The 27,354-nt window shown below is 40.3% G+C and overlaps 1 protein-coding gene across 2 annotated transcripts in view; it reads left to right on the top strand.

The window, feature by feature from the left end:
* The window catches only part of CCDC191 (coiled-coil domain containing 191), an 82,174-nt gene that overhangs the window by 17,099 nt on the left and 37,721 nt on the right, over window positions 1–27,354 (top strand). For both annotated transcript variants that reach the window (XM_080654250.1, XM_080654249.1), the window contains exons 6-7: window positions 1,019–1,242; window positions 5,635–5,788. In XM_080654250.1, the coding sequence (XP_080510376.1) occupies window positions 1,019–1,242; window positions 5,635–5,788 (378 nt within the window). The remainder of the gene's footprint in view (window positions 1–1,018; window positions 1,243–5,634; window positions 5,789–27,354) is intronic.

Below are 27,354 nucleotides of genomic sequence, written 5' to 3'. Positions count from 1 at the left end.
AGAGAGGAGAAAAAAAGTTTCAATAAGAGATAGCCATTATCTAGACGTCATAACTGGACGGTAAGATACGGGTAAAGTTAAGTGAAGCAGGAGGGAAAGGACCACTCGTTAATTCATAGCTAGTCAAGCCTCTAAAGAATGAATAGGTTTTAAAAATTATTGTGCTTATTTAGAAATACCTGTGAAGTTCATGGTTTTGGTTTTCAAGTATGATCCAGAATCATCGATATACAGTATTTAAATCATCATAGAAATGAATAAAGGATTGTGGTATTCCTTAAGGCACTACAGATGCTCCTTATGATGGGGTTACATCTCAATAAATATATCGTAAGTTGAGAACATCATGAGTCAAAAATGCATTTAATACATCTAACCACCTAGCCTACCTTAAACATGCTCAGGATGTTTGCATTAGCCTACAGGTGGGCAAAATCGTCTCACTGCTGCTGTTGGCATCATGAGAAAGTGTCATGCCACATATCGCTAGCCTAGAAAAAGAACAAAATTCAAAATTTGAAGTATGGTTTACTGAACACGTATTGCTTTTGCACCATTCTAAAGTAAAAAAATTGTAAGTAGAACCATTATAAATCAGGGACCATCTGTAAATCATTGTTCTATCCTTTACAATGTAGCCTCCCCAAAATATTAATCTTTTCAAATTTATAATTAGTATGTAGGCATGGCCTAAATAAATAGCACTAATTTGGAAAATCTTACTGATGGAAAATCATTACTAAATAAGAGTTCAGAACTTGGCAGCTGACCCATTAGATTTTCAACTTTTTCATGGTACAGATTATTCCCAAATTGTTGAGAGTCATCTTACTTTACTTCACTTAAAATTTCATATTGGTCCTTACCCAGTAAACAAATGAATTCTCTCCATTCTTCTGATAAATAGTGGGGTTCTGGAGCAGAATGGGTCTATCCTGAAATTAAAATGTGTTCCACAGTTTTGTGAATCCCTTTCTACTTGAAAGGCTGCATTTTCCCCTTGTATTCTCTCCTTAAGGTAAAAGAAAATCGCTTAAGACGGGAGAAAGAACTGGAGCGCCAAAGAATTGAAAAGACCCTGAAAAAATCTGCCTTCTTAGAGGCTCAGTATCTGGTACAAGAAGAGAAGAGGAGGAAGGCTCTGGAGGCCAAGAAAGAGGAGGAGGCAATTCAGAGGGAGATGGTAAAGCTACGGAGGGAGATAATTGAGAGGAGGCTCACCGTGCAAGAAGCATGGAAAATGTAAGCCAGCTGTGATGAACGGTGTATTAAGCAGTCATTTTGGAAGTACTCTAAAGTTTTTTAAAATGCACAAACATTAAAATTGCAAAACACAACAGAGAAATCACCCACTATTCCACCATCTTAAATTAATGCTTTCACTTTTCCATGTATTTCTTCCTGATCTTGGTCCTTTTACATATTTAATTGCAGCTATAAAGTACACCTAATTTGTTATTCTTTTTTGTGTTCCACTATTTATGCATTCATTGGTTGATTCTTGTATGTATCCTGACTGGGGATCAAACTGGCAACCTTGGCATATCAGGACGACACTAACCAAATGAGCTACCCAGCCAGTGCCTTAATTTGTTATTCTGGTTGCAGTTATCACATTAATTGGAGTCCTAAGATCTGTATCTTACTCCATTGAGTTCCTATACCATAATTTATGTAATGATCTCCCCTCCTTATACTGGTAAGCATTACAGCTATTTCAGATTTTTTTCAGCAATAGTGCACTGAGCATCCTTAAGCACAGAACTTTTTTATTCTTTTCAATTATATTCTTAGGAGTGTAATTACTGAGTCAAATGGTATAGGCCTTTTTATGACTCTTGAAACATTGCCAAACTGCTTTCCAAATGGGTTGGATTTATTTATACTATTGCTGGCAGTAGGCCAGTTTTCTCAGCATTGAGGAGTATCATCATTTTCAACATGATTTGCATTTTTAATAGGTATTATATTGGTTAGTTTGCATCTCTTAGGTTAACTGAACATTCTTAAGATTTAATTGTGCCTCACCTTATTGTGAATTGCATCAGTCTTATATTCTGATGATTATCTGGAGGTCACCCTGCCCCGCTGCCACTGATAGAGAAAAAGAATCTATATATATAAAAGCCTAAGTGACCAGCCGACTGGCCTCCTGGCCAGTAGCTATGACGTGCACTGATCACCAGAGGGCAGATGCTCAACGCAGGAGTGGAAACCACAGGCATGGAAACATGGAACAGACTAATGAATCTCAGAGAGAAGGGAGGAGAAGGGAGGGCAGGAAGAGATTAACCAAAGATCTTATATGTATACTAGAGACCCAGTGCACGGATTTGTGCACTGGTGGGGTCCCTCGGCCTGGCCTGTGGGGATCAGGCTGAAACCAGCTCTCCAACATCCCCCAAGAGGTCCCAGATTGCGAGAGGATGCAGGCCAGGCCGAGGGACCCCACCGGTGTACGAATTTGTCCACTGGGCCTCTAGTCTTTATATATATATAAGGCTAATTTGCTAAGTGTCCCTCCGACCCGTCGCTAAGATGCGCATTGACCACCAGAGGGCAGATGCTCAACACAGGAGCTGCCATGACGTGCACTGGCCATTTACAAAGAAACAGCACCATGGACCTGGCGCCAACAAAGCAACACTCGGCTTCCCCCAAGTGGGACACAGGCCCCACTACCACCCCGGAGCGACAGCCCACCAAATTGCAGCCAATGCTGCCAAAACCCCATGGCACAAAATGCAGCCCACAGCCCAGCCCAGAAACGGTCACTGTGGGCACTGGGTAATGACCTCACATAGCAAAGCCCGGCTTCCTCTCTGTAGTGACTAGCCTCCTTGGAGTTTCTTCAGCCCAGGAACACAACTTGCTTTATAGCCAGGTGCAAACATTTACAGTTTAACCAAATGTCTGTGAAGCGTTTTCCCGTGCCTCATCTCATTTGATCCTCACAGAAGTCCTGGAGTAGGTAGATAGGAGACTCCATGGAATCCTATTTTCTTTTCATTAGCCAGAAAACAGAAATTTAGAAAGTTTAGAAATTTGACCCAACTGAAAAGAAGGTGGACCTTGAAAATGACTTCAGGTTTTCTCACTGCGCAGAATATAGTCAAACACTGCTGCAGTTAGATATTTTACCCTTTGTTCTTACTGCATGATCTACAATAATAATCTGCTTTGTGTTGATTTACTGTTGTGTTGCTGACAATTACCTGAAAGAGAAGTTGGGGTGCTTCACTGGGCTGGAAAAAGTTTAGCTAAGTCAGAAAGCAGGTCTAATTAAGCAAGTTTATTCTATATATACAAAAGGCTAAGTTGACTTGCGCATGCGCAATACATATAAAGCTCTTGCTGGCACCAATCACATGCATGTCAATCTGGTTGCCACTTCTCTTATAGAGAAAGGGCTAATAGCAATGTTAAAATATTTCTTCTAATTAATTTCCTTTCAGTGTGCGTGAATCCATGCACTGGGCCACTAGTATCTAACATAAGAGGAGAACAAAATAGTTCTCACAGGATGTAGGACTGTTATGAATCTTCATGAAAAAATGAGCTTCATAAATGAAATAACTGATGTATTTGTTGGAAGAAATAGCATTGATGTATGAACTGCAAAAGCCTTGGAACAACGCGCCTGGAGTGGCTGAATACTCAAACTGAGATGCCAGCAAGACTATTAGATAATCCCTCCCACCCCGTCAGCCCACACAGCTTTCCCCCTGTGTTCTTGATTACTCTCATTCTACTCAATTTGAAACAGCTCGGCAGTGGACTTGTGCTTCGCTTTCAAGTGCCAGGCTCAGGCCTCCTCCAGACGCCATTCCTTTTAGAAAGCAGTCACCAGGGTTTCAGTGAGTTCTTGCTGAGGTCAGCCTTGCTTTTCAGATTGCTCTTAAGCCCTGACAAACCTAGGCAGACCTAAAATAAATTGTGAAGCAAGTAACATTGGATGGTAGCAGGAAGCTCTTCTCCAGTGGGCACTCGGCAGATGTTTCCTGACCTGTCATTTCTTTTAAACTTTAAAAATCAGACCCCTGGTTACAGTGAGAGAGGTATTGTGCTATACTTCTAGGTGGATACACTGATTTAAACATTCCAGAAAGCAATTTGGCAATAAACAGCAAGAGCTATAAAAATGTTGCTATCAGGACCTGGGAATTTCCAGTTCTAGGGAAACTGCCCTAAGAAAATGAGCAGAAATCCAGACAAAGATTTGTTCACAAAGGTAATTAAAGTAATATTATTTATGATAACAGGCATTAATAAATAGTGGAGAAATTAATAAACCATAATTCTGTAATGAAACAGCGCTGACATGTTATCAGTGTGTTTTTTCCGGGAGGAAATATAGATGGCTTGTGTACCTCTCCACTCTTTCACAATGAGCAGATAATACTTTCACAACAGATACTTATTTTTTAAAAATCAGATCCATGGCATTAGAACTGTATTTCTTTAAATGCCCACTATGATCTGCCTAAAACCATCTAATACAATGTTGTTGTGGCATTGGTAAGTTTGGAAAAGTTCAGTTAAATTGTATTGTTGGTAGGGTTTTTTAACTTATTTGTAAGCTAACCTAAATCTGCTTCATTGCATAGTTTCAAAGGAGCTTACCTTAAGAGATTTATTAATTACAAAGGGAAAAATAGCAACTTTGTACTGGAGAAACCACCTTAACGAAGTGGTGGTTAACATCACTGGTAATAAGATATAACACTGTGTGCTCCCTTGTATGAGATAAGAGAATTAGTGAGAGGATGTCTTCAGAGTACTCAGACATCCCTGTATCAATTTGACTCCCACAAATGTAAAGTGAAGTGGAGAAAGACCAGGTGACTTGCCTGAGTTTTCACAGCTGATTTGTGGCCAAAGTCCATGAATCCTGATTCCTGACTTGGTGTTATGTTTACTACCACATTAGTAGTATATATATGGGCCTTATACCTATGCAGTTTAATATACTCCAATAAGAAGGCAGTGGCTATGAGCTTACATGAATATAAGAGGGATGACTTAGATGAGAAAGAATCGATAATTGGGTGAGAAAGAGGATGACCAGAAAGATGAGCAACGAAGTTACTAACAGACTCCTGTTACTTGCCCGAAGGCCTTCTCTTTATTTTTATTAAGTTCTGTATTTTCTCTTTTTAGCTCTTTCAAGGTTAATATAAATTCTGTTCTTACTCAATAACACCTGTTTCTTTTATTATATTTCTCCCTAGAACCCTTGTAAATGCCTTATTGTAAAAATCTCATTCCTTTTTTGTGCCACCCTTATAAGAAGAGAGAGAATTTATGTCTATGTTAGAGAATACCTAGTAGTTGTTCTCTCAAACTTTGGTCAAAATATCACTCAATATTAAACTCAATAAAAGTACTTTACTAAAATGTCTATAGAGCTTTCTACTTCTCAGAGTACATTATAACAATTTTATTTCATTTTACCTGTATTTTATTTTTAAAAGTAATAAACTAAGGCTCAAAAAAACCTATTATGAGCTTTAAAGACAGAGCTAAAAATCTGTGTCTCCTGATGGAAAAGTCTATTCATTCCACTGTGGTCTGTTGTAATTACTCATTGTTAAGTCTGTTGTTCATGTATGTATTTTTAAATTGTTATAATAGAGAGAAGAAAAAGCAAGAAGAAAGTTCTCCAAAATATCCAGAAAAAGGCATATTCCATGATGTTCATATTCTTCTGGAGGAAGAAAAAATGGCAAAAGAGAGAAAGAAGAAACTGAAAGAGTTATTAATCCAGACTTACAAGGAAAATCACCAGGTGGGAATTGTAACGTTTCTTTACTCAGCATTCTGTAGCATAAATGACAAAGGCTCCATCAGAGATGGCACAAAGTAACACTAAGCCCAACCGAGCCGATGTTTTTTTTAAAGCTAGACATATTTGATGGTGGCTTTTTAGACTGATGGTCAAGAAGTCTTAAGAATTCAGATATAAAACAACAAGAGTTTGGTCAGAGTTTTGGCTTTAGGAATAACGAGGGAAGTGTGGTAGGAGGAAATGTTAAGATTTGGGATTAACATTTTGAGAAAGATTGGCAAAGACTCGTAGATGCTGTGTCCTTCCTGAGACTGACAGAGTTGGTGTGACCTCCTGCAGTAACAGGTCAGATTTCTGAAAGAAAGTAGGAAGCAAGTGAGTACTCAGGGGTCTATCTTGAGAAACATAAGGAAAAAGTGCCATGATATATTACCCAACCAGTGAGAGATGAGTAAGATATGTGTTCCCAATAAGATTAACTTTTAAACTTTATTGGAGAAGTTCACTATACAAGAAAAAATAATAATGTATGTTTTAGATAGAAGTGCTAGGTATGAATTTTAGACACGTAAGAATTTTGCAAATTTAGTGCCCTACTAAAACAGATTAATCAATTTTAGAAGGACCAGCCAGTATATGTAAACATGAGATTGTGAATGAATTATCTCCACTTTGTCACAGATTCTGCTTGATTTGAACCTATACTTTATTACTATAGTTTTTATTTTTAAATAATCTTAGACATACAGAATAGTTGCAAAAAACAGTACACAGGGTTCCTGAATACCCTTCACCCAGCTTTCCCCAATATTAATATCTTACATAAGCATAGTATAATTATCAAAACTAGGAAATTAACATTGGTATTTAGTTAAATACCATTAACTAAACTATAGCTTCTCCTAGAGACCTGGTGCACAGATTCGTGCATCAGTGGGGTCTCTCAGCCTGGCCTGCATGGATTGGGCCGAAACTGGCTCTCCAACATCTCCTGAGGGGTCCCAGATTGGCAGAGGGTGCAGGCCAGGCCAAGGGACCCCACCAGTGCACAATCGGGGCGGGGAGGGCTCCAGGGTGTGTCTGGCCCATCTCGCACAGTCCTGATTGGCCAGACCCCAGCAGCAAGCTAACCTACTGGTCAGAGCATCTGCCCCCTAGTGGTCAGTGTGTGTCATAGTGACTGGTCAAACAGTTGAACAAATGGTCGGACACTTAGCATATTAGGCTTTTATTATATAGGATTAGAATGTCACCAGTTTTTCTGTTATGTCCTTTTTCTGTTCTAGGACTCAGTCCATAATTTCATGTTGCATTTAGTTGTTATGTCTCCATAGTCTCTTCCCAGTACCTGTCTTTCCTTATCTTTTATGATCTTGACATTTTTGAAGAGTACTAGTCAGGCAAATTGTAGAATGTCTCCCAGTTTGGGTTTTCTGATGATTTCTTCTGCTTAGATTGAGATTATGCATTTTTGGTAAGAATACTACAAGAAGTGAAGCTCTGCCCATCTCAGCACATCATATTGAGGGTACATAACATTAATATGTCTTTTTACTGTTGATGTTAACCTTGATCACTTAAGATTGTGCCTGATGGGTTTCCCCACTGTAAAATTACTATTTTCTCTTTGTGACTCATAAATGTCTTACAGGAAATATTGTGAAATTATGCAACTCTCCTGCTTATTCTTAAACTTTCACCTATTACTTTTAGCATCCATTGGTGGATCTTGCCTGTAACAATTATATAATGTGATATTTCTCTAATGATCATTTTGTATTTCCCTCATTTCTTCTCCATTTATTAATTGAAATTCTTCTAGAAGGAAAAACTATCTCTTCTTCCCCATTTACTTAAGTATTTATTTATTCAATAATTTGTCTGTATCAGTATAGGCTCATGGGTATTTATTTTATTCTGTGGGTTATAACCTAATGTTTTTGTTGTTTACTTTCTTACTCATATTGTTCTAACTTTGGCCATTAGGAAATGTTTCAAGTTGACTCTTTGCCCTTTCAAAATGCTTCCATCTTTTTTGGGTACTTCCTTTCTTTCTATCACCACAATCTTGTTTTTTCCTGCCTTAACCCTGGAATCAACCACTTCTACATGGAACCTGTTTCCTTTTATTGGAGAATAATATTTAGAAACCAAGATCATGGAACTAGGTATGTTCACTGCTCCTGGAGTGTCATTGTTTCTAGGCCCTCCCCTCTCGGCAGACATAGTTGGGAAATATGTGTATGTATACTAACCCACGCGTGCACACACATTATATTTATTTCTGTGGCTATCTGTCAGTATGCATATTAAAATCCATGAGTTCACAACTGGTGCCTCCAAGTTCAGTGCAACACACAGGGTCATACTATCCTTCCCCTTTATTTGTAACTTATTTCTGTATCTATCTGTGTATCCTATATAATAAAAGGCTAATATGCATATTGACCAAACGGCAAAACAACTGGTCATTATGACGTGCACTGATCACCAGGGAGCAGACATTCAATGCAGGAGCTGCCCCCTGGTGGTCAGTGCACTCCCACAGCGGGAGCACCGCTCAGCCAAAAGCCCTGAGCTGGGCTCATGGCTGGCAAGTGCAGCGGCAGTGACAGGAGCCTCTCCCACCTCTGTGGCAGCGCTAAGGTTGTCCGACTGCTGGCTTAGACCTGGAGCAGGCCTAACCCGTCAATTGGACATCCCCTGAGGGCTCCCATACTACAAGAGGGCACAGGCCGGGCTAAGGGACCGTCCCCAAGTGCACAAATTTTGTGCACCAGGCCTCTAGTATATAATAAAATAACTTTAACCCTAACCCAGCACCACAGGTTTTAGCATAACCTTTCCTCCTTGCTTGTCTAGAACTTCTTTCTCTGACAGTGAGTAACCCAAAGCTTATTATCTAAATATATTTACTTACTTATTTAATCTTAGTTTATTATAAAGTAGTTTCAGAATACCTAACCCATGCAACTATGGAAATAAATTTACTGAGTATAATATTTATACTGTTATTTTTGTTTTTAGCCTTATTAGCCAAAATACTGTTTTCCAAAGTTACCTAGGTCCTCCTTCCCTTTCATTGTGATGATTGTTAGTGAACCTCTAATTTAGATTTCTCCAGTGTGTATGGGTATATATGCGACATGGGGAAAATCTACCACCAAGCTTGTCAGGCTTTTACATTGACTTGGCTGGAGACAGGATGGTCCTCAGGTAAATGCCATCGGAGTAGCAGGCCCTCTGGGCCCATTCTGTTGGTCCCAGCTCACATTCCTACCCTATTCCAAAGGAGCCTGGAGCTGCCCTTGGGTAGTGAAACTTGGATACTCAGCAGCCTAAATATGGCCACAGGATAAAAAAGGGAAAGATGCCTAGCTGCCTTGCAGTGAGCGGCTAAATAACAGGAAGCTCCTGTCAGCATCCTCAGAATGGGTCACTGGCACAAACCCAGCAGCTGTCTCTATAGAGTATTTGCAAGAAGACTTTAAAGAATATGTTTTAAAGAGTTGCTGTAGTTTGGGTTCCATTAATTCCTGTACTTTTTGTGCTTTGGCTCTGGATTGTATTTGTTCCCCAAACATTCTCCTTTTTTTTTTAAGGTTTTTTTTTTTATATGTTTTTTAAATTGATTTCAGGGAGAGGAAAGAAGAGGGAGAAAGATAGAAACATCAATAATAATAGAGAATCATTGATCAACTTCCTCCTGAATGCCCCCCTACTGGGGATTGAGCCCACAACCCAGTATGTACCCTGACCAGGAATGGAACCGTGACCCCGTAGTTCATAGGTCAACACTCAGCCAGTGAGCCACACCGGCCAGGCAACTCCCCAAACAATCTCTTAACATCACATTTGGAGCATGTTATTTAATAGGAGACTTTCTAAAAGAAACAGAGCAGGCTCTCATTAAAACACTATTCATGCACCTTTCCCACACATTTCATTTCTAAGCCTCATTGTTTTATGAAAAAAATCTATAGAATTTTTTATAGAAATTTTCTGCTTCTAGCCTATCCTATTTTTTCTTTGATCTTACAGTGAAGTCTCTTGGGGAGATTCAGCAATCCATGTGTCATTGCTAATTAGCAGAAAAAACACGAGGGATTAACTATGAAGTTCTTACACCATTTGGAAAACAGCCTTCTTAGTTTTGCACCCTACTCTGAAATACATTTCATGTTTTCTTATTAAGACAAGAAAGTCTACAATCTTTCCTGCGTGTAAAAGTTGAAGAGAACAGTGAAAGATGGGTTGACACTAAATCTTTATTTTATGGGGAACCAAAATTGCTTATTTGGTTGGATTTTTCTGTTAGAGAATCATAGTTAATGTTATGTTTGTGGCATTGTGCCTTCCAAAAGGCCACCCCAAACTAAACCAAGGGAGCATGGGTATGTATGGAAAAAAAGCCTGGATTTTTTTCTGACAAGGTGATGAGAACTGTAGTTAAGTACCTCATTTATATAGCATGATTTCTTCCCAAAGATCTTAGCTTTATCAGGACTGCCTACACACTACTGAAGCAAAACAATTTCTGAACTGAAACATAGCAACCATCCTTTCAGCAGTGTTGTCTGTTTGGGGAAGGAAATGAAAGAAAAGCCTCTTTGGAAATAAAACTACTGCAAAGAGAAATGTCAGGCATACATGAAGAATATTGGGAGTTGTGTAAATCTATCCTCTAAGTTTATTGCCAAGGACCATGTGTGGTATACATATAACCAACTCTCTGGACAACTTCCAAGTAAAATTCTAGGATTGGTAAGGAGGTTGTTTATTTTGTTATTATATTCTTCCTTACCCTCATCCAACAATAACCCAGGTTTCTTATTCTCACAGAAGGGACAGTGAGGGCCAATTTACCAAAATATTGCTCTGGTGTTTTGTTTTTCAAACATGAAGCCTTTTTTGATCCCACAGCTTCCATTCATGTATATATAATTTTTTTCTTTAAAAAAAAACTAATTAGATTATGCTTTGAAAATTTAAGAAAAGAACCTTTGGCACAAATAAAGTTCATCTTCTAAACTTTTACAGAGTAGAATATCCTCTTCTTTAAACACTAGACATTTCAGGTGAATATATTTACTAGTATAAGGATCTTGAGACCAGTATGGGTGAGGAACAAATGACATCATATCATTGTCTTATTGTTGGACTACTGTAGAGGTGAATCGAGCATTTGTCTAATATATTCTGAGGTAAGCTGTACTTTTGGCATTGTGGGCGTGTATGTGTGTGTGTGTGTGTGTAGAGGGGAGTGGGGATTCATAGAGGGAGGAAGAAGGTCTAGAAACGGACGAAAGGAAAGGAAAGAGAAGGTGATGGGGAGCAGTAAGTCTGCCTTCCCTCTTAAAATATGGTCCAAACCATGTTGGGAAAGGAGCCCTATCTGAATGACCGGTGATAGCTGTGTTATGGTCATTCTTCTTTAAAAGATCCCAGACAGTCTTGCTACGAATTTACTGTATGGCAAGACTAAGCAATTGCTCTCTGAAATTCTACTAGAGTAAAGCAGAATTAGCTCATTACAGCAGTATTTTTGATTGAAACTTCTTAACAAAATTAAAAAGAATTTACAAAATGTCCTTATGTTAGCAATACATTTCAATGCTTTTATGGGTGATATGATAAAATGTCTGATGTCTGGGATTTATTTTTAAATACTCCAGAAAAAAAAAGTAGGGAGAGGAGAGATGAAACAAGATTAGCACAATGTTGATAATTCTTTATTATTATTAAATATACTAGACGCCCAGTGCATGAAAATTAATGCCCTGGAGGGGGGTCCCTCAGCCCAGCCTGCCCCCTCTCACAGTCTGGGAGCCCTCAGAAGGCGAAGCCCCCATCACACCTCTGCTGCTGCCACTGCCGGCAGCGTAAGCCTCAGCCAGCCCTGGTTACCTGAGCCTCGGGCGGTCCTGGGTGGCTGGGCAGCCACCATCCAAGGCTTGCCTGCACCTTGGGCCAGCCCTGGGCAGCTGGGCAGCTGACATCTGAGGCTTGCCTGTGCCTTGGGTGTTGCCTGGGCAGCCACCATCCAAGGCTTGCCTGCACCTTGGGCCAGCTCTGGGCGACTGGGGGACTAAGGGGACTGGGGGACTCTGGAGGCATGTGTGTGGAGCAGCCGGGCCTGCCTAGAGGTGGGCCCGGCCTTGCCACATGCCTGCCAACCCGGCGGGGCTGAGTGGACTGGGCGCCACCATCTTATGGCTCTGGGCACTGCCATCTTTGAGGGCATGGCAGTCAGTTAGCATATTCCCTCCTTATTGGCTGTGGGCGCCGCCATCTTTGAGGGCATGGAAGTCAATTAGCATATTCCCTCCTTATTGGCTGTGGGTGCTGCCATCTTTGCAATGGCATGAGGGTCAATTAGTATATTCCCTCTTTATTAGATAGGATTGGTGTGACATTGGTTAATAGGATGATAATCCTTGAAGCTGAGTGAGGGGTTTAATTCTTCTGTTCTGTTTTTGGATGTGTTTGTTAAATTTTTATAATTAGCATATTTTACGTTTAAAAAAGAAAGGAAATAAAAAATACAGATGTAAAATCAGAATCACATATCCCAGCATATAACAAGGATGTAGCTTTTTGTCTATAGCCAATAGACATAGGTAGTATTTCACACAGCAATGGTTGTCAAAGTTTAGGCCTCCAGATTTTTGCGCGGAACTCAACAGCATGTCAAGTCTTGGCACTGTGTATTTTCCCTAATGTGTTTAGTTATAGGAGCATATGTATATGTCTGAGGGTAGGAGACACAATAATTTCCTCTGTTTTCTTTTGAAAATTATAAAAATTAGGAGTAGGATGCTTCACAAGGTACCACTTTTCAGTGCTGCTCCTTCCTGGGGCATTTATTTTGCCAATATCCTCCTCTCTCCAACCCCAGACACTTCATATGGTCTGTGGCGTCTTTCACCCAGCTACAGTAGTCCACAAAAGGAAAAAAGAAGTTGTAGATCGCTTCCTTGTATAGCGATACAGTGTCTGTTCCTTTTGGCCTGGGAGCAGCAAGAAGTCAGTTAGGGCCCTGGGGGGAGAGAGGGTAGCTTGGTTCCTAACATTCGTGCCTTGGCCAACTCCCCTAGACCACTAGTTGCACCGCAGTTAGTTCCATTTGGTAGAAATAAATTGTAAACTTGTTGACATTTTTGTCCTCTTTACAATTCATTGTTTAATTTTCCATAGCAGAGAATTTTGATGCAATTATCACTGAGCTTTCTGACAAAAGGGAAGTAGCTGAGGAATTTTGATGAGTTACCCACTTCATTAATCAGAACAAGCTTCTCTAGTGACAGGGTTAAAATTACAATGAAGATTAGATAGCAAATTGCTGTTCCACCCAACGTCAATCACTCCCAGTGACAGTGGTGTGATTACACTTCAGGGAAGAGCTTTCTTGCCAACACAAGGAAGGCAACTCCAGTGCAGGTAATAAATTTGACAGGGCAAACTGTCATTTCTTCTCTTGAGCAGAATCCTTAATGACCAAATGATGTCTTATAGAGGACTTTGAAAGGAGAAAAGCATTTCACTTAAAAAGTTTCTAAATTTCATTTTGTAGTATTTTATTTTTGAAATTATTATAGATATGTACTTGGGAACAGTCTTTCCAACAGTGATTTCCAGTATTTTATTGACCTGTATGAAGCCTTAATTATCACCATAACTATGTAAAGAGATTTGGAAGTTAGTAAAAGAATGTATTACTATGCAGGGGTAGGCAAACGTAGTTTTAAAGTTGTATGTGAAACATGGAATTTATTCTTGCATTATTATTTATTTGTTAATTGTTACATTATTTCTTATTAACCTGCTTTTGCCCATCCCTGTATTTGAAAATCTATCAGAAATAAAAACATGGTACATAGAAAAATGAAGCTAAGTAAGAATGGAGAGAGGTCAGACTGGTTGTCCAGCTAGTTAAAACATTAAGTTCTGGCTTCAACAGAGTATATTTCTCTTCCAACCCAATTGTGGTTTTAAATACTAGTTCTGTTTCAAAGAGCGAAGAGATAAAGCACTATTATAGTTCTAGAGTGTAGAACCAAAAAGGAGAAACTGACCTGGGAGAGCAGGAACTTATAATAGGAAGGGTGTAGATTATGACTATGGACGTGTGCCACTTCTCGTCCCTTCTAAATCAATGAGAGTGCTTGCATCTCCCAGAGGAGACAGAGAGTATTTTCTTTTCCCAAATGTTTTCCTTTAAACACATTTGTGGGACCCCTGTTTGCCTGAATAATGTTTGCTATGAATCATGAATAACCAACTAGCTATTCTTCATTCATACTTTTATATTTTTATTAAAATTTCAATGGGATTGCATTTTTTAGTAGGCAGGATAAAAACCAATAGCAAGCTGCCCGGCTGGTGTGGCTCAGTGGTTGAGCATCCTATGAACCAGGAAGTCACAGTTCAATTCCCAGTCAGGGCACATGCCTGGGTTGTGGGCTCAATCCCCAGTAGAGGGCGTGCAGCCGATCAACGATTCTCTCACCTCCTGATGTTTCTATCTCTCTCTCCCTTTCCCTTTTTCTCTGAAATCAATAAAAAACAATAGCAACCTGGTGTTAAGAAAGCAGCCATTTGACACAACGTGGATAGGTCTTGAGAATATCAGGCAAAGTGAAATAAGTTAGAAAAAGTTAGGAACCAGAGAAGATGGCTGCTTACGGGAAGGCAGACTGCAAGATACTGTGTGAGTGAGAAAACAAAGGGAGAGTGTGTGGTTGCATGGGGAGTGTTTGTTGGTGAGTTGAGGGACAGCTATACTCCAGGATACAGTGGTAGACTGCTGGACGGGGCTCCCCTGACCAGACAGCCCCCACTGCTGCTGGGTTCCCTCCCGGAGCTACCAGATCGGACACGGAGACCACGCCATCTTGAAGGGGAAAGTGGATGTTATCGGAAGCCTGAAAATCTACAACTACGGCACCCACCGAACAGCTGCGAACCTGAGAACATCGGTCCCCGAGTGGCGCAAGCATGCGGATTCAGAGGAGCTCTACATTCCACCACAGAAAGGTCAGATTTCACCTGGGATAAGGTGAGGTCTCTGGTCCCAGCAGGAGAGAAAAACACGCGCTTGGCGGGAGCTGGAGACCTGGGGAAGTCTGCGCCTAGAAAAATCCGTGGTTATTGGTGCTGGCGTGATCTGTGGCTGTTGGTGCTGGCGTGTGGAAGGGGGTCCGCAGAGCTGCTAACAGAAGGGAACTCTAAAAAGCAACCCATTTTGATCTGGATGCAAAAGGACAGCCTACAAATTTTAAAAGTGTGCCAGCTGCTTAGACCCAAGGGAAAAACAAAAGACTGCACAGACTTGTGCACAGCCCTGGAGTTCGCACACTTACTCTGGCTCTTTTTTTTTTTTTTTTTTTCTTTTCCTCTTTAAATCCTTGCTTCTGATTACTAAGCCCAATACATAGGATCACCCAATTGGGGTCGCTCTAAGAGACTGCAGGGGAAAGTTGTTTTTCTGGAACCTGGGGATCAGAGCGGGGAATAACCATCAGAGAACCAGCTCTGGGGCAACCCACTCCACCAAACCGGTATTAAGTGCCACAGGGAAAACAAATCTAAACACTAGCTAGAGAGGACCTATAGACCCAGAGGTCAATCCAGAAACACTGCCACCCAGGGGTTGAATCACAAATTAACTCTTGTGTAAAAACAAATAAAGGAAAATATGAAATAGAGACGTACTGCCTGCTTAAAAATCAGGACTGGCTTACAACACTGAGGAGCAGCATAATGCAGGGAACTGCAATACTGTCCTGACTAGGAAACAAGCGTACCAAACAGAACAGTAGAGGAAGTGAATGACCTTCACTACTGCACATTTTTATTTTTATTTTTTTCACCTTTTACTTAAGAAACTAAATTTTTTTTTCCTCACTTGATTTTATCTTTTTAATTATTACATTTTTATTTTCAATCAGTATTATTGCTACTAATATTTTACCCTTTTTAAAAATAAGTGTCATTTTATTTTCTCTTGATTTTACTTTGGGATTAGTGTTCTACATTCTATTTTCATCTTTCCTTTAGCACCATTTTACTCTATCTCAACTTTACCTTTATAGCAACACTTCTCTTCCTCACTTTCCCCCTTTTGTTGTCCTGTTTCTCTTACCCTATTCCTGCTTTAGATTTTCCCTATTCCTTCTTTTTACCCCCTGTTCACCATACCTATATATCTAATTTCCAATCCCCTGCTCCAAGTCCATACACACCTCTCTTTTCTCATTCTTCACTATCCAAAACTTTTTTCTCTCTGTCCTTTTGTTGTTGTGTGCTTCATTGTTGATTATATTGATTTTTTTTGCTTGTTTGTGAGATTGTTTTGCTATTTCTCTTTGTTTTTTTGTTTTGTTTTGTGTTTGTTTGTTTTTTGCTTCTGTTTTCCTTCGCCTTTCTTGATATTACTTGTTATTTGTAGTTTGCATTCACCTCCAGGTACTTGTTGCTGGCATTTGTTGGGATTAGTGGCTGTTCTATTAGAGTTTTCTCCCCATATATATATAGTTTTTCCCCTCTTCTTTCTTATTCTCTCTCTTTTCTCTCTTACTTTTTTTCCTTTTCTCAATTTCATTTTTGCACTCCTTTTTTCTTTTTTTTTTTTTTCTCTTCTATCTCTTCTATCCTCTAATTCACCTTTCTCTAGTGGTCACCTTTATTTGGGATTATTAATATCGTGAATACATTTGTGTTCAGTGCCTTGTGCGTTGTACCTTGTTGTGTTGTATTTTGTGTCTTTAAATCAATGCAGGAGAGAGAGAACTACATAACCAGACACCTGGAAAAGAGAGATCATGGGGAGGCAAAGAAACATCCCACATATGAAAGAAAAGCAAACATCACCAGAAAAGGAAGTAAATGAAATGGAGGCAAGCAATCTATCAGAGAAAGAATTCAGAGAAATGGTCATAAGGTGGATGAAAGGAATGGAAGACAAATTCGACAATATGAGTAAGAACCAAGAGGAAATTAAGAAGAACCAAAAAGAAATGAAAAATGACATCGCTGCTGTAAAGAACTCAATAGAAAGCATCAAGAGTAGATTAGAAGAAGCAGAGGACCACAGCAGTGAGCTAGAAGACAGGGTAGGAAAAAATACCCAAATAGAGCAGCTTCTAGAAAAAAAAAATTAAAAAGCAGGAGGAGAGCCTAAGGGAACTTTGGGACAACACGAAACAAAATGACATCCGCATAATAGGGGTTCCAGAAGGATAGGAAACTGAGCAAGGAATAGAAAACCTGTTTGAAGAAAAAATGACAGAAAACTTCCCTGATATAGGGAAGAAAAAACTCACACAAATCCAAGAAGCTCACAGAGTCCCAATCAAAATGAACCCCAAAAAACTGACACCAGGGCACATTATAATTAAATTGGCAAACACCAACGACAAAGTAAGAATATTAAAAGCAGCCAAAGAGAGACAGAAAGTCACCTACAAAGGATCCCCCATCAGGATAGCGACTGATTTCTCAACAGAAACACATCAGGCCAGAAGGGAATGGAATGAAATATACAAAGTCATGCAAAGGAAGGGTCTGAATCCAAGACTACTGTACCCAGCAAGGCTATCAATCAAAATTGAAGGTGAAATCAGGAGCTTCACAGACAAAAAAAGGACTAAGGGAGTTTATTACCACCAACCCAGCAATGCAAGAAATGTTAAAGGGTCTGTTGAAAAAAAAAAAACACACAGAAATAGGAAGCGAAGAAGGAACATGGGGTAAAGAATAAAAATGGTGACAAACAAGTACCTATCAATAATGACTTTAAATGTAAATGGATTAAATGCCCCAATCAAAAGACATAGGGTAACGGATTGGATAAGAAAACATGACCCCATATATCTGCTGTCTACAAGAAACCCACCTCAGTAAAAAAGACACACACAGACTGAGGGTGAAGGGATGGGAAAAGGTTTTTCAGGCAAATGTAAATGGAAAAAAAAGCAGGTGTAGAAATACTTATATCTGACCAATTAGATCTCAAAGTGAAGGACATAACAAGAGATAAGGAAGGCCACTTCATAATACTAAAGGGAGCAATCCAACAAGAAGAAATAATTCTGGTAAACACATACACACTCAATACAGGAGCACCCAAATACATAAAAAAACTCTTGGAGGATATCAAGGGAGAGATTGACAGCAATACAATCATAGTAGGAGACTTTAATACCCCACTATCACCATTGGACAAATCCTTAAACAAAAAGTCAGCAAATAAACATCAATCCTAAATGAATCACTAGACCAGATGGAATTAATTGACATCTTCAGAACATTTCACCCCAAAGCCACAGAATATACATTCTTCTCAAGTGCACATGGGTCATTTTCAAAGATAGACCATATATTGGGTCATAGGCAAAGTATCTTCAAATTCAAGAAGATAGAAATCATATCAAGCATCTTCTCAGATCACAATGGCATAAAACTGGAAATCAACTGCAATAAAAACAATCCAAAAAAATCAAACACATGGAGACTAAAGAGCATGCTATTAAACAATTACTGGGTTACCAGAGAGATCAAAGAAGAAATAAAAAACATCATGGCAGCAAATGACAATGAAAACACAACAATCCAAAATCTATGGGACACAGCAAAAGCAGTCTTGAGAGGGAAGTTCATAGCTCTACAAGCCTACTGCAAAAAACAAGAAACAATGGTAATAAATTACCTAACCCTACAACTCAAAGAGTTAGAAAGAGAGCAGCAAGAAAAGCCCAGTATAAGCAGAAGGAAGGAAATAATAAAGATCAGAGCGGAGATAAATGACATAGAGACCAAAAAGACAATACAAACGATCAACAAAACCAAGAGCTGGTTCTTTGAAAGGATACACAAGATTGATGAACCTCTACCCAGGCTCACCAAGAAACAAAGAGAGAGGACCCAAATAAACAAAATCAGAAATGAAAGATGTGAAATAACAAGAGACCCCGCCGAAATACAAAGGATTGTTAAAAAATACTATGAACAACTCTATTCCAACAAACTGGACAACCTGGAGGAAATGGACATATTCCTGGAAAAATACAACCTCCAAAAACTCAATAAGGAAGAATCTAAACACCTCAATAGGCCAATAACTATGGAAGAAATTGAAGCAGTCATCAAAAAGCTTCCAGCAAACAAAAGCTCAGGGCCAGATGGCTTCACAGGGGAGTTTTACCAAACATTCAAGGAAGAACTAAAACCTATCCTCCTCAGACTATTTCAAAAAATTCAAGAGGAAGGAACACTTCCAAACTCATTCTATGAAGACAGCATCACCCTAATACCAAAACCAGATAAAGACAACACAATGAAAGAGAATTACAGCACACTATCCCTCATGAACATAGATGCCAAAATCCTCAACAAAATTCTAGCAAATCGGATCCAGCAGTACATCAAAAGATCATACACCATGACCAAGTAGGATTTATCCCAGGAATGCAAGGATGGTACAATATCCACAAATCAATAAACGTGATACATCACATAAACAAATTGAGAGATAAAAATCACATAGTCATATCAATTGATGCAGAAAAAACATTTGACAAAATCCAACACCCTTTCTTGATAAAAACTCTCAACAAGGTGGGACTAGAAGGATCGTACCTCAATGTAATAAAAGCTATATATGATAAACCCTCAGCCAACATCATATTCAATGGGCAAAAACTAAAACCATTTCCCCTAAGAACAGGAACAAGACAGGGATGCCCACTTTCACCACTCCTGTTCAACATAGTACTGGAAGTATTAGCCATTGCATTATGATTTTTATTTCTTAGAAGAAGAAATAAAAGGCATCCAAATTGGAAAAGAAGTAAAGCTGTCCTTATTTGCAGATGATAGGATATTGTACATAAAAAACCCGAGAGACTCCGTTAAAAAACTATTAGACTTAATAAATGAATTTGGTAATGTAGCACGATACAAAATTAATGCCAAGAAATCTATGGCATTTCTATACACCAATAGTGAATTTACAGAAATAGAGACTTAAAAAGCAATCCCATTTACCATCTCACCAAAAAAATTAAGATACCTAGGAATAAACTTAACTAAGGAGGTAAAAGACCTATACGAGGAAAACTATAGAACACTGAAAAAAGAGATAGAGGAAGACGTAAACAGATGGAAGGACATACCGTGTTCATGGATTGGTAGAATCAACATCATTAAAATGTCCATACTACCCAAAGCAATCTATAGATTCGATGCACTCCCCATTAAAATACCAATGACATATTTCACAGACTTAGAAAGAACTCTCCAAAATTTCATCTGGAATAAAAAAAAAAGACCCCAGATAGCCACAGCAATCCTGAGAAAGAAGAACAAAGTAGGTGGGATCTCAATACCGGATTTCAAGCTGTATTACAAAGCCACTGTTCTCAAAACAGCCTGGTACTGGCACAAGAACAGGTATATAGACCAATGGAATAGAATAGAGAACCCAGATATCGGCCCAAACCACTATGCTCAATTAATATTTGACAAAGGAAGTATGAACATACAATGGAGTCAAGACAGTCTCTTCAATAAATGGTATTCGGAAAATTGGACAGATACATACAAAAAAATGAAATTAGACCATCAACTTATACCATACACAAAAATAAACTCAAAATGGATAAAGGACTTAAACATAAGACAAGAAACCATAAAAATACTAGAGGAATCCACAGACAGAGACATCTCAGACATATGCCGAAGCAATTTCTTCACCGATACCGCTCCTAGGGCAATGGAAACTAAGGAGAAAATAAACAAATGGGACCACATCAAAATAAAAAGCTTTTGCACAGCAAAAGAAGCCATCAACAAAACAGCAAGAAAGCCCACTGTGTGGGAGAGCATATTTGCAAATGTTATTACTGATAAAAGTTTAATCTCCAACATCTACAGGGAACTTATAGAACTTAATAAAAGGAAGATAAATGATCCAATAAAAAATGCAACGGACCTAAATAGAATCTTTTTGAAAGAAGACAGAAGGAAGGCCAAGAGACATATGAAAACATGCTCAAAGTCACTAATTATCTGAGAGATGCAAATCAAAACGAGAATGCGGTACCATCTCACACCTGTCAGAATGGCAACCATCAACAAATCAACAAATGACAAGTGCTGGCGAGGATGCGGAGAAAAAGGAACCCTCATGCACTACTGCTGGGAATGCAAACTGGTGCAGCCTCTGTGGAGAACAGTATGGAGTTTCCTCAGAAAACTAAAAATGGAACTGCCATTTGACCCAGTAATCCCACTTCCAGGAATATATCCCAAGAAACTAGAAACACCAATCAGAAAGGATATATGCACCCCTATGTTCATAGCAGCACAATTCACCATAGTTAAGATTTGGAAACAGCCTGAGTGCCCATCAGCAGATGAGTGGATTAGAAAACTATGGTATATCTACACAATGAAATACTACACTGCTATAAAAAAAGAAGGAACTTTTACCATTTGCAGCAACATGGATGGACCTGGAGAGCATTATGTTAAGTGAAATAAGCCAGACAGTGAAAGAAAAATACCACACGATCTCACTTATTTATGGAAAATAAAGAACATTATAACCTGATGAACAAAAAGATAGATACAGAATCAGTAAAGCACCAAACAGACTGTCCAATTACAGCGGGAAGGCTGGGGAGTGTTGGAGAGCGGGGGGAAGAGATCAACCAAAGGACTTGTATGCACACATATACGCACAACCAATGGACACAAGACACTGAGGGGGGGGGGTGGGATGAGGGCATGCGACGGGGTAGGGGAGGCTGGGGGAAGTTCAATGGGGGAAAAAAAAGGAGATATATGTACTACTATATGTAATACTTTAAACAATAAAAAAACAAAGTTAGGAACCATATGATTTCACTCATATGTGGAATATAAAACTGAAAGCCACAAATGAACAAACAAAATAAACAAAAACTCATAGACACAGATAATAGTATGGTGGTTACCAGAGGAAAAGTACATGGGTGGGGATTAGTAAAGGATAAAGGGGGTCAAATATATGGTGATTTGACTTTGGGTGGTAGGCACACAGTGCAATATACAGATGTTATATCATTGAGTTTACACTTGAAACCTATATAATCTTATTAACCAACTAGGGGCCCAGTGCATGAATTCGTGCACCTTGAAAGGAACTGTGAGCTGCAAGGCTGCGGTGGGCACAGAGGCATGTCTCTGCCCATCCTCTGTGACCCCACCCAGCCACTTCCCCATTAGCCCCTGGTCCCCTGTCTGTTGGCAGCTCCACTTCCGCCGCCACTGCTCACACCCACTGACAGTGCGGAGCAATTGGGGCCGGCGCCAGCAGCGAGTGCAAGCAGAGCCGGCACCATCAGTGGGTGCAAGCGACAGCTACTGGCCTGTTCTCCCCTCAGGAGCAGGGGGAGGTAGAGAAGCCCTCAGGGGCAATAGGGCTGGCAGCTGCTGCTCACACCCCCTGATGGTGCTGAGCAATTGGGACCAGCACCAGGCGCTGGCAGCAGGTGCAAGCAGCAGCTCTGGTGCCAGTAGCAGGTGCAAGTGGTGCTGGTGCCAGCAGCAGCACATGTGAGCATTGGGCAGGACCGTGGTTTGTGGGAGTAAAGAATTTTCAGTAACCACCAGAGGCTCACCCTGATGACAGCAACCGGTTGTTCAGTTGTTCTGCCGTTCAGTCTATTTGCATATTAGGGTATTATATATATAGACTAGAGGCCCAGTGCTCGAAAATTCATGCACTGGAGGGGGTGTCCCTCAACCCGGCCTGCCCCCTCTCACAGTCCAGGGGCCCTCGGGTGATATCCTACTGACAGCTTAGGCCAGCCGTGGGCAAACTACGGCCCACGGGCCGGATCCGGCCTGTTCGGCTGTTCTATCCGGCCCGTGGAGCCGAAAGAGCGGAGGGTTCTCTTGCTCTCCCCTCCGCTCCTTTACTTTGAATTTATATTAGTTCACACAAACACTCCATCCATGCTTTTGTTCCGGCCCTCCGGTCCAGTTTAAGAACCCATTGTGGCCCTCGAGTCAAAAAGTTTGCCCACCCCTGGCTTAGGCCCACTACCCTGGGTAGTGGGCCTAAGCCGCAGTCTGGCCTCCCTCTGCAGGAGGCAACCAGGCCGATCAGGGGAAGGCGCCACCCCCATCACCCCGCTGCTGCTGCCACTGCCAGCTGCCATGGCTGCTGGCCCTCCTCGGCCCTCGCAGCCACCGCAGCTTTGTCTAGAAGGATGTCCAGAAGACATCCGGTCTATCCAGTCTAATTAGCATATTACCCTTTTATTAGTATAGATGTTACTCAATAAGAAAGGGAGGGGCAACATTAGCCCTAGGGACAAAAAAGAAGGCTGTCACTTTCCTGCTATTAACTTCTGTGTAGTGAAACTGAATTATAGACCTTTAAAATTGATCATTTTGCTATCTAAATCTAAACTTAAGTATTTTAAAAGAAATAGATTAACTGTAGAATTTATTCTTAAGTTAGGATATGTTCTAGCAGTGCTTTTCTAACCCTAGTAAGTTATATATGAAGTTCTTTGTCTTTCAGCATTAAAAAAAAGAAGAAAAAAAAAAGAATGTGCCTTCCTTTTGAGGAGAGACCTTTTTGTCTAAGAGATTAGGGTCGTCAGGATTCAGAGTGTTTCAGTTTTAGTCTTGGGTGTACCACTAACTCTTTATTTTGTGAATTTAGTCATTAGACCTTCTCTACTTGAAGTTCAGCTTGGTAAGGTAAAGTATAATGATATCTGCAGTCTTCATTTTGTAATGCTTTAATACTAGTAAATACAAATTAATACTAGTAAAATAGTACATGTAGGGTGCTTTGAACTTATGGAGAAAAGGAATGTAGAAATCCAAGAAGGAAACTATTAGTAAATAGTGTTATTGTCAAAGTGGATTATGTTTGTGCTATTTCATCATTAGACATATTCTAGGAGATAAAAAACAAGTCATTCAAGAGGAATCTCTTAAATGAATCTGGTAAGTAGAGGATATTTTCTTTTGACTATGGCACACAAGTGAACATTTTTCATGATGTATTTTGTGGGATAAACAGATGATAATGCAAAAAGCATAACCCCTCCGCCTGGCAGCTGTGTTTCTTTCTTGTTATGACTGAAGGATATCTTATATTCAGCAAATCTTCCTTCTTCTGTTCCTGTCTTCTTCCACCTCTCTCCCTCCTTCTACTGAATCAGAGATAAAGGTTCAGAAAATGTGCCCTTGTTTGACATAATAGAAGAGGAACAAGAGTTTATTAAAGTTTTCCATGGTTTCTTCTGATGTGAAATAAAGATTTTGTATTTTGTCTAAATGGGAATATGACTATTCCTATGTAGAAAATATTTCTGACCAAGTGGCCTATTTCTAAAAATTCTAGCATAGGGAGAAACCAAGATGGCGGCATAGGTAAACACCCGAACTGCTGCCTCGCACAACAATTTCAAAACTACAACTAAAAAACAAAACAGACATCATCCAGAACCACAGGAAGGCTGGCTGAGTGGAAATTCTACAACTAGAAGGAAAGAGAAAAGCACACTGAGACTCACAGGAGCTGCGGAAGGCAGAGGTACAGAGGCGTGTGTGCAAAGAGGGCTGGCAACTGAGTACGAGGCTGGCTTTCTCAATCGAGAGGGAAACAAGAGCTCCAGACTTCTCTGAACTCCAGTTCCGGGCTAGACTCTGGGGACCCAGACTCATACAGGGAGAAACTGGACTGTCTGGCAGCAGGCAAAACTCGAGGGCGGCTTTCTCTCAGAGGTGCTTGCAGCGATTACCACAGGACACTGAGACCCAGGGGCCTCTTAGGGCAGGGCTGATGGGAAGCCATTGCTGTTTGCTCCGCCCTGAGACTCCGCCCCATCCAAGCTGAGCGCAGAGGCTTTTGCATATGAATGGCCTGGTCCTTTGAATTTTAAACTTACCTAACAAACTGCAGTTGAGTCAGTGAGACCCAGAACATCCAAAAGAAGGCCCATGGCCCCACAGCAGCTTGCATTGCTTCACAGCTGGGCCTCATCTGGGCACCTCCAAAACCCAAACAAAGAAGAGGAATCTGCAGATCTCTCCACAGCTCCTGCTGGGTGGCCTCAGACAGAGGCTAAATTAGCACCTCCTTGGAGATCCAAGAGCCAGTGTACCCAGGGGTCAGAGTGGGACCATCCAGATTACAACTCCTCAGATCCACAAGGGACACACTCAGGGGGCAGACTCAGTGAGCACCAAAGCCCCCACTGAAGCAAGTCTTGTCTCATAAGAGTGTCTCCAGCACAGAAGTTCTCCCATTGTAGACACAGCTGATCCTCACTGCCTGGAGGTCAATTCCCCCCAGTGATACCAACAACAATCAAGGCTTAACTACAACAAGACTGTGCACACAGCCCATAAAGGGGTGCACCAAAAGTGTCCACCTCAGGTAACTGGGGAGGCTGAGCCACTGGGCCCTATAGAACACCTACCACACAAAGCCACTCTATTAACTCAGGGAAGCAGCCAAAATGCGGAGACAAAGAAACAGGTCACAAATGAAAGAAATGGAGGAAAGCAAATGACTGGATATAGAGTTCAAAACCATGGTTATAAGGTTTTTCAAGAATTTTCTAGAAAAGGCTGATAAATTTAGTGAGACCCTGGAGGATATGAAAAAGGACCAACTAGAAATTAAGCATACACTGACTGGAAAAAAAAAATAATATACAGAGATCCAACAGCAGACTAGAGGATCCACAAGAATCAAGTCAAAGATTTGAAATACAAAGCAAAAAACACCCAACCAGAAAAGCAAAAAGAAAAAAGAATCCAAAAATATGAAGATAGTGTAAGGAGCCTCTGGGACAACCTCAAGTGTACCAACATCCGAATTATGGGGGTGCCAGAAGAAGAGAGAGAGCAAGATACTGAAAACCTATTTGAAGAAATAATGACAGAAAACTTCCCCCACCTGGTGAAAGAAATAGACTTACAAGTCCAGGAAACGCACAGAACCCCAAACAAAAGGAATCCAAAGAGGACCACACCAAGACACATCATAATTAAAATGCCAAGAGCAAAAGACAAAGAGAGAATATTAAAAGCAGCAAGAGAAAAGCAGTTAGTTACCTACAAGGGAGCACCCAATTGTCAGCTGATTTCTCAACAGAAACTATGCAGGCCAGAAGGCAGTGGCAAGAAATATTCAAAGTGATGAATAGCAAGAACCTACAACCAAGATTACTCTACCCAGCAAATCTATCATTCAGAATTGAAGGTCAGATAAAGAGTTTCACAGATAAGAAAAAGCTAAAGGAGTTCATCACCACCAAACCAGTATTATAAGAAATGCTGAAAGGTATTCTTTAAGAAGAGGAAGAAGAAAAAGGTAAAGATAAAAATTATGAACAACAAATACATATCTATCAACAAGTGAATCTAAAAATCAAGTGAATAAAAAATCTGATGAACAGAATAATCTTGTTAATATAATAGAATCAGGGGCATAGAAAGGGAGTGGACTGACAATTCTCAAGGGGAAAGGGGTGTGGGGGGTGCGGGAAGAGACTGGACAAAAATCGTACACCTATGGATGAGGACAGTGGGGGGGGCGGTAAGGGCAGAGGGTGGGGTGGGAACCCTGTGGAGGGGAGCTATGGGGGGTAAAAAGAGGAACAATTGTAATAATCTGAACAATAAAGTTCTATTTTAAAAAAAGAACTAAAAAAATATTCTAGCATATACTCCCTTATGTTATTAGACTTTTAATTTATTCTCTCTCCCTATGACACCTTAAAATCTATATCTAAGCAACTTTTTTCAGAGTTCCCAAATTCAAACACAGTGGTGTGCTTACTAAATGTTGAAATAGTGAAAGATAAGTATTTTTATAAAGAAAGAAGCAGTAAATCAGGTTGACCCTGAGAGTGCTACTAAGTTCTCGTTGCTGGGCATCAGGCATCCCTCAGACCTCCCACAAAGGCACCTCCTATCAGGTTGCTTTCCATTTAGTGCTCCCCATACTTGGTAACGCTCCCAGACTTGCCATTCCCATTTATGGAGCCGGGATCTTTCCTTCCAGAGGTCCTAGTCTAGTGCAAACCAGTGAACAGGTGATTGTAATGCAGTGTATTGAGTGTCTTGACTGAAGAAAGCATAGATTGCTCTGGAAGGGCACTGACATTTGGGGAGAGTGGTTGGTAATAGGAGGGCTCCCTAAGGGAGGTGACTTCTGAAGTAGTCAGGCAGGGAGAGGAGAGAAAAGGAGGGAGAAATTAGGATGACCATAGATAGAAATGTGTGAAACAGTATGGTTGGTGTAAGGCCAAGAGATGAAAGTAATTTGATGTACTAGGAACATCAAGTTTTCTGTGAAAATAGAAGATAAAAACAAGGACTAGATCTCAGAGATTTTCTTAGACGAGGCCATGAGCACTTTTCTAGGGCATCCTTAGGGTCAGCAGACCTTGTCTGATTATTGTCACATGCATACAGTGGAAGATTGTAGGAAGCCTGAGTGTCCAGTCTCTCTAGGCCTGCTCCACCAAGGCCCAAACATAGTTAGG

This window comes from Plecotus auritus (genome assembly GCF_963455305.1).
Source record: "Plecotus auritus genome assembly, chromosome: 2".
Taxonomy (NCBI): Eukaryota; Metazoa; Chordata; class Mammalia; order Chiroptera; family Vespertilionidae; genus Plecotus; species Plecotus auritus.
This window is presented reverse-complemented; position numbering and strand designations above follow the sequence as displayed.